The sequence below is a fragment of the Cebus imitator genome, unplaced genomic scaffold (genome assembly GCF_001604975.1).
Source record: "Cebus imitator isolate Cc_AM_T3 unplaced genomic scaffold, Cebus_imitator-1.0 Scaffold0, whole genome shotgun sequence".
NCBI classification, from domain to species: Eukaryota; Metazoa; Chordata; class Mammalia; order Primates; family Cebidae; genus Cebus; species Cebus imitator.
In genome coordinates, this window is record NW_016107315.1 from 11,480,971 (window position 1) to 11,489,576 (window position 8,606).

Consider the following 8,606-nt stretch of genomic DNA (forward strand, 5'->3'; position numbering starts at 1 on the left):
TTTTTTTTTTTTTTTTTTGAGATAGGGTCCCACCCTGTCACCCAGGCTAGAGTGCAATGGCACACATCTCGGCTCACTGCAGCCTCCATCTCCCGGGTTCAAGCGATCCTCCCACCTCAGCCTCCCGAGTAGCTGGGACTACAGGCATGCGCCACCACACCTAACTAATTTTTGTATTTTTCATAGAGACAGGGTTTTGCCATGTTGGTCAGGATAGTCTGTGAAACTCTTGACCTCATTTGATCCACCTGCCTTTACCTCCCAGGGTGCTGGCATTATAGGTGTGAGCCACCGTGCCCAGCCACTTCTCCTTCTTTGAAATTACCATATGTGGCTCAACATTATCAGTTATTAAGGAAATATAAATAAAAACCTCAACAATCAGAGGCTGAGGCAAGAGAATTGCCTGAACCTGGGAGGTGTCAGTTGCGGTGAGCCAAGATGGCACCACTGCACTCCAGCCTGGGTGACAGAGTGAGACTCCATCTCAAAAAAAACAAACCAAAAAAACCCACCTCAACAAGATAACACCTCAGAATGGCTATACTGAAAAAGACAGTAATAAATGTTGGAGAGAATATAAAGAAACTGGAACCCTCGTTCATTGCAAAATACAAAATGTTACATCTGCTTTGGAAAACAATTTGACAATTCTGTATGAAGTTAATACTGAATTACCAAATGAACTAGCAGTTTCTCTGCTGGGTACAAAGCCAAAAGAATTAAAAGCATACATTCATACAAAAACCTACATGCAACCTGAATTATTTCCACTAAAATAATTCAAACCTGGTGAACAGTGGAATATATGATTTGGTCATAGAAAGGAAGGAAGTGCCAATATGTGTTACAGCATTAAACTCTGATAGTATTATGCCAAGAGAAAGAAGCCAAACAACAGATGGCATTAGATTTGGCCCCCTGTTTCCTGAATGCTTCCATCCCATTGCCAAATATTCTGGTTTATGTTGGCACTTAAAGTACTTCAACAGAGGTGATTAACTTAGACCACTTTTCAGAATAATGTTTAAAGCCCTCTAATTTCTTTCATTCATTTAGCCAGTATTGATTTGAATACCTGCCATGTGCTAAGCACTATTCAAAGTGCTGTCTAAAGGAACCCATAAAAATTCCTATATTCTAGTGGAAGAAGAGAGAAAAAGAAAATAAACCAGAATAATTTATAATATATTAAATAATGGGCTCTCAAGTGCTGAGACTGGCAGGAAAGAGGTTGGGGTGTTTACTTTCAAAAGGTGCTTGCAGACGTGGGCACAGCAGCTCATGCCTGTAATCCCAGCATTTTGGGAGGCCAAGGCAGGAGGATTGCTTGAGCCTAGGAGTTCAAGGCCAGCCTAGGCAACATAGTGAGACCCTCGTCTCTACAAAAAATTTAGATATTAGCCAGGCATGGCTGTGTGTGCCTCTAGTCACAGCTAATTGGGACTGTCCTGCCTCAGCGGGTGGGTCTCTTGGGCCCAAGGAAGATAAGGTTGCAGTGAGTTCCTGTCATATTACTGCACTCCGTCTTGGGTGACAGCTAGGCCCTGTCAAAAAAATATAATAAAAATAAATTATAAAATTAAATCAAAAGAGTGCATAGGGAGGGCTTTACTGAGGTGACATTTGGGCACAGGAAGTAAGAGAGTGATACTTACCTAAGGGAAAAGCATTCTAAGCAGAAGACACAGCAAGTGCAGAAGCCCGAAAGCAGAAGTGTTCCTGGTGTTTTCAGAGATCATGCAAGACTGCAGCATAGCTGGAGCACACTGAGCAGACAGCAAGAGATGTGGTCCATCTGTGAAGAAACCAGGCCAGACTGTCATGCCTTCTAAGACCTTTGAAAGGATTCTGGCTCTTACTTGAGGCCTAATGGAGAAACTGTTAGAGAGTTTTGAGCAGAGGCGTAAATTGTTCTTCTTAGGTTTTAATAGGATTGCTCTGGCTATTTTGTTGAGAGATTCTTGAGGAAGGCAGAGGCAAAGCAGAAGACCAGTTAGGAGGCTGATGCAATAATTCAGGCAAGCAGTGATGATAGCCTAGACCAGGACGTTATCAGTGGAGGTGGTAAAAAGTGATGTATTATGATTCTGGATGTATTATGAGAGAAAAGACCAACGGAATCTGTTCTCAAGTAACTTAACTGCATTCTTGTACAAAGCTGAAGAATATTTTCAAGGCTGCACTCACAGCCAGGAGTGTGCTCAGGCTTCAGAACACCTTGGGCTGGGCGAGGTGGTTCATGCCTGTAATCCCAGGACTTTGGGAGGCCAAGGTGGGGGGATCACTTGAGGTCAGGAATTCGTGACCAGGCTAACATGGTGAAACCTCATCTCTACTAAAAATACAAAAATTAGCCAGGGGTGGTGGCACATGCCTGTATTCCCAGCTACTCAGGAGGCTGAGGTGGGAGAATCGCTTGAAGGGTGACAGAGAGAGGTTCCGTCTCAAAAAAAAAAAAAAATCCACCTTGGCCCACAAGCATATGGGCATAACTGCTAATGCACAAATGCCAGAAAGAACCTGGATGAGGAAGATGAGAATTCTGCCCTGTCTGCTAAGAAGACACTGTGAATCTCTGAAGATTGACCTTCACATGTATCAGAGCCAGTATATGAAGTGAAGGGGAACGTGTTTAAAAGCAAGCAGATTCTTCAGAACTCATTCCAAGCTGAAGATAGGCAAGGCCTCATGAAGCTTCTGATTGACCAGGCCAGGGCACGTAGGTCTAAGACCAAAAAAGCCCTATAGTTCCATGAAGAGTACCTCCGGGCCTAGACCGAGAATCATTAGGACTGTCCCAGGAGGAAAAAAAACTATGAAATAAAGGTATCCCTCTCGTCTGTATCCAGTGGTTCTAGGTAATTACATAGATCAGCTATTAAAATAAAACAAGACTTTATCTGCCTGATGGGGCAGGGGAAGAATATTTGTAGGAATATAGGAATAGCCAGGACCCAGCAAGCACCCAGACATCCAGTCAAAGTTTACCAGACAGGCAAAGGAGCAGGAAAATGCAACCCATAATGAGAAATCCAGTTCGAGACCAGCCTGACCAACATGGTGAAATCCTGCCTCTACTAAAAATATAACACTTAGCCAGGTGTGGTGGCACGCACCTGTAATCCCAGCTACTCAGGAGGCTGAGGCAGGAGAATCACTTGAACCCAGAAGGCAGAGGTTGCAGTGAGCCGAGATCATGACAGTGCACTTCAGCTTGGGCAACAGAGCCAGACTGTGTCTCAAAAGAAAAATAAATAAAAATAATAATTCAATTTCTAGAAATGTAATGGAAATAATCCAAACTATGTAAGGATTTTCTAAAGGGAGTTGATAGAAAACATTCATATAAGGCAATATTTACTTATTACAGTAATTTTATAGATCTAGGTAGTTACTAGTAATGATAACCTGGGATAATTTCGTTTTTGGTTTTGAGACAGAATCTCACTCTGTCAACCAGGCTGGAGTGCAGTGGTATAATTTCAGCTCACTGCAACCTCAGCCTCCCAGGTTCAAGGGATTCTCCTGCTTCACTCTCCCAAGTAGCTGGGATTACAGATGCACACCACCGTGCCCAACTAATTTTTTGTATTTTTAGCAGAAACAGGGTTTCACTATGTTGGCCAGGCTGGTCTCAAACTTCTGACCTCAGGTAATCCACCCTCCTTGGCCTCCCAAAGTGCTGGGATTACAGGCATGAGCCACTGTGCCTGGCCTGAATCTCATTGTTTTAAATGATATGTATGACTTGAAAAAAAAAAAATTGAGAAGACTGAATGGGTTGGTCAATGGTGAGATTGTGGCTATTTTTAATTATTAACATTGCTTTATTTTTTTTTAAGCAATATGGGCCAGGCACAGTGGCTCACCCCTGTAATTCTAGCACTTGGGGAGGCTGAGGCAGGAGAATCACTTGAACCCGGGAGGCGGAGGTTGTAGTGAGTCAAGATTGCACCACTGCACTCTAGCCTGTGTGACAGAGTAAGACTCTGTCTCAACAAAACAAAAGCAATGCGTATTGCATTTATAACAACAACAAACAAAAAAAAACCAAAGGTGAATCTGATTTTGGAAAAATAACTTAGGGAAGTGTAACATCTAAAAATAAGAGGAAAGTATCAAATCTAAATTTAAATGAGATGATGATAACCCCAGTTTAGTATTTACAGCGATTTTCTTTAAAGAAGAAAGAGGTACATAAATTTTATAGAGTGCTCTGACTTTGTTGAGCTGTCTTAAGTATGTCAAAGATGTTCTTTTTTATTTAGGCCTTGTACCTAATAGCGACTAATGGAACCCCAGAACTTCAGAATCCAGAGAAACTTTCCCCAATATTTCGGGATTTCTTAAATCGATGTTTGGAAATGGATGTGGAAAAAAGGGGTTCAGCCAAAGAATTATTACAGGTAAATTTTAAAAGGATTTCATTTTGTGGAATAGTTGACTTTTTTGGTAACCAACAGAAAATTTTCCTAGGGCCAATAATTAGATTTCACTATTCACTGATCACCAGCAGTATGGCAGCTGCCACAACTGGGTTGTGGTTTAGGGTTTCTTCTGCTGGGAATAAAATTCTGACAATAACATAATGTGCAGTTTGTGCATATTATCAATTCTCCGACCTGTTTATCAAGCTGGCATGTGCGTATTTGTCAGACTAAAATGATTCTGCTTTTATTCAACTCTAAAAGTAATGCGTTGATTATGTTAGTGTTATGAAGGTGTTGAAATATGTGTTTAGTTTATTAAATAAATTATGATAGACAAGTAGTGTTTGGGCCTTAATTGAAAAGAATTATTTTGTTTCTGACCTGATGAATGGCACTTATACATTTATTTTTCCCCTTCTTCCTGGCAGCATCCTTTCCTGAAACTGGCCAAACCATTATCTAGCTTGACACCACTGATCATGGCAGCTAAAGAAGCAATGAAGAGTAACCGTTAACATCACTGCTGTGGCCACATATTCTTTTTTCCATTTTCTAAAAGAAAGCTTTTAGTATATGAAAATTATTACTCTTTCTTTAAAGAAATGGTGTGCATAACCTGGATGAAAGAAGCAAATGACTATTCTCTGAAGACAACCAAGAGAAAATTGCAAAAAGAAAATTATGACTTTCATATGAACCCCTTGAGGGTCCAAAAGGAATTGTGGACTGAATCACTAGCCTTAGATCTTTCAGCAAACAGCCTATCAGAGCCATTTATCATGAGTGAGATTTGCATTTTACTTTGCTGACTTTGTTGTAATAGATCCCATTCATTGTCCCATTTGGGATATTTCTAATACTTGAATGGCAGATTGGGGTTTTTCAGAGTATTTGTTTCATCTGCCAGTCTTTCTCTCATTCATTTTCCTTAACTTCCTCCTCCTGAGTTGCTTTTGAGTTTCTCATGCCTAGGCAAGTGTAACAGAAATTACGTAGCTCCTTATGCTCGCTAAGGAGCTCTATATGGTTTCACTTTGTTTAAAAGTTAGGACTAGCTGTTGTTACGTGTAATATTTTAGTTCAGAACTTGACCTGAAGGAAGGGAAGAAAATTATGTGATTTTTACCTTTTTTAACAAATGTGAAAAAGTCAGTTTTAGTAATTTTGTGGTAGTAAGTTTGGCATTTGTTACATGTATAGAGAGAAGACTAATAATCTATATTTATAACTAAATCATTGAGATAGAAAAAGATTCCCATTGAGTATAGAATTCTTCCAATTTTGTCTTCCCTTCTGCCTGTTTTCTCTTCAGGTTTGGCTCTAGGAGCCAGAGTGATTTATTCTTGTTCCAGCCTGGGCTTTATGACTTTGGTTAGTGCCGCTACCTTCCTCTTCTCTCCTTTTTCCCCTTCATTTTGGAAATAAATTTCTGTATATGTTGCAATTTTAGGTTTAGGTTTGTTCTTTTTGTTTTTCATTAATCCTCTCTCGCCTCACACATACCCCCCTCCCAGGGCAAATAATATAATTACCAGTGAATTTTCAGAATTTAAAATTAGCTTCCCCTCCCCCCCCCCATTTAAAGGAGAAAAATATTTGGGACTAGCAGAGGCAGAGTGAGAGACGTGAACCTTGGTGAGCTCTGATATAGTGAGACAAGATTATTCATGAAAGAGAAATGTTAGTGTTACAGAGGAGCAGCTGATAACCAATCAACCACAGATACTTGTGAAAGTCTCATTGTCCCAGATCATTATCTCATGTTTTATTATCTTTGAGAGCTTAAGTGACAGAGTATTTCTTGGTGAATTTATAGATCATTTGAGATGTTGAGTTACTTTAGTTTTGTTTTTTTTTTGTTTGTTTGCTTGTTTGTTTTTTCCAAATAAGTAGAGAATATTAATGTAAAAAAACTGGAGAAAGAAAAATGATACGTGCGTGTTAATAGCAATAATTTTTTTCTTTTAAAGATTCTAAAAGGTCTGAGACCTGTAGCATTAATTATTTGAGTGCCCTCTCTTCTCTCCTCCCCTCTCATCCCCTCCCTCTCTCCTCTCCTCTCCTTTATTTGTTGTTTTGCTTTTGGAGCAGGTATTGTTCAAATATCTGTGGTTTGGTTGTTTTGTTCCCACCATGCCCTTCTCCCCATTAACTTCACGCTTGCTTGCCACCCTGCAGTTGTACAAATCATGAATAAAAATAATTTTGCTGTTGTAATGTACATTGGGGAAACCAGCAGGGTTTTATTTCCATTATTTTATTCCCACTATATCTATGTTAAGATACAATTATAAGGAGAGAAGTGACTGTTTTGTATTGAAAAGGAGGAAAGTTTTCAGAAAAATGAGTAAAATAATTAATGAAACATATTTAGAGCACTTAATGGTCTCTGTTTTCAATATAATTCTTGATTTCATTTCTCTCTGGACGATATTGGCCTTCTGCAGCTATTACTGAATTACAGAAACTGGTTTGTTTCGGTAGAAAGCTGCAGTGCCACTGGAGTTTCAAATTTTAACATTCTTCCTAAACAGTTGGATGGAGTGTGATAAAGAAGATGCTACCAATGAAACAGAAAACCAACTAGATGATAAGACTGTGACCGTCATGCACTCAAAGGCTTTTCCATCCTAAGTCAAAGACCATGTTCATTGACTATGCCAATGCCTTGTTTTAGGCTTGTGACTCAGCAAAGGGCTTTTCAATTGGTAGAAGCAGTTTGGGATTTATAGTTACAACTTCTTTGATAGTTACCTGCACGTGCATTGCTGGTAACTGACTTTTGTCATTACAACCTGGCTCTTAGGTTAAGGGAGCTACACTGTGGTTTATTCTGAAGTTACCTGGATAAACTAACCTCCAATAGAAATATACTTTGGTTAATTTTGAAATGTGTCATTTTTAAACAAAATAATCGTAAAAACAAAACAATTGTGATTTATTAATTTTAACTTAAAACGTTCAGAACTTGTTGGAAGAACCATTTGAATCAAGATTTTTTTGTTTGTTTGTTTGTTTGTTCGTTTGAGACAGAGTCTCACTCTGTCACCCGGGCTGCAGTGCAGTGGCGTGATCTCAGCTCACTGCAACCTCTACTTCCTGGGTTCAAGCGATTCTTGTGCCTCAGCCTCCTGAGTAGCTGAGACCACAGGTGTGCACCACCATACTCAGCTGATTTTTTGTGTTTTCAGTAGAGATGGCGTCTCACCACATTGCCCAGGCTGGTCTCCAACTCCTTAGCTCAGGCAATCTGCCCACCTCAGCCTCCCAAAGTGCTGCAATTACAGGTGTGAGCCACTGCGCCTGGCCTCATGTTTTTTAAAAAAATAATTGCCTTTTATATTCACCCGTTCTGTTATCACTCTAGAATGAAAGTTCCCATTTAAATCTAAAAGTTACTTTAATAGTCCTCTTGTGTTATTAGGACAGTATTACTATAGTACTTATTTATTATATTTTAGACTCTCTGGTAGTCTTAATTAAAGTTATCTTCTCTTTTTCTTCTTGCTTCTACTTTTAGGGACAGTTAAAACTGGGAAACTATGAAACATGGAACATTTTATCCTACCTAGAATAGTAAACGAGTAATTGTGTAGCATAAGACACCAGGGCTAATACAACTCTATCTTTGAGTGCCTGGCACATAGTATTAATTACCTTCCCTTTAACATATAAATGTTAAGCTGCTTACAATTTATTTAGTAACCACCAGTTTTAAACGAGCCTGTGCCTTTAACAAGCAGTTTTAAACTACCTATGAGTATTTCTTTATAGGGCTCACTTAAATACATGTTTGTATATACTGTATTCTAGCCAGAATAATTTTAGATCTGATCAAGTAGTTGCTAAAATTAGAAAAAAATAGGTGAATAAAGAATTTGCATCAATTTTTGAGTCAAAATCTTTTTAAGTATACTGAGATCCATATTTAGTGAAATTTCAGTGCAAAATATCATTATAGGTTATAGTTAAAATCCAGATTAATACTCATTTGGGTTTTTTTTAATAGTGGAACTTTGTAGTAATATAAAAAGCAGATTGTCTTCCTGTCCCCACTGCTCCCACAGTAGGTATTTAAACAGGTGAAATCAGTTTTTTGATAGCATGTGTATGTGTGTGTATATAAAAATATATATATACACACATTCTTTTTTTCTCAACACACTTATTGAA

The 8,606-nt window shown here is 38.9% G+C and overlaps 1 protein-coding gene across 2 annotated transcripts in view; it reads left to right on the top strand.

The window, feature by feature from the left end:
• PAK2 (p21 (RAC1) activated kinase 2) overlaps nucleotides 1-8,295 on the top strand; it is an 84,763-nt gene extending 76,468 nt beyond the window's left edge. For both annotated transcript variants that reach the window (XM_017522819.2, XM_017522824.2), the window contains exons 14-15: nucleotides 4,272-4,409; nucleotides 4,862-8,295. In XM_017522819.2, the coding sequence (XP_017378308.1) occupies nucleotides 4,272-4,409; nucleotides 4,862-4,948 (225 nt within the window). In that variant the 3' untranslated portion in view covers nucleotides 4,949-8,295. The remainder of the gene's footprint in view (nucleotides 1-4,271; nucleotides 4,410-4,861) is intronic.
• Nucleotides 8,296-8,606: the final 311 nt, after the last annotated feature.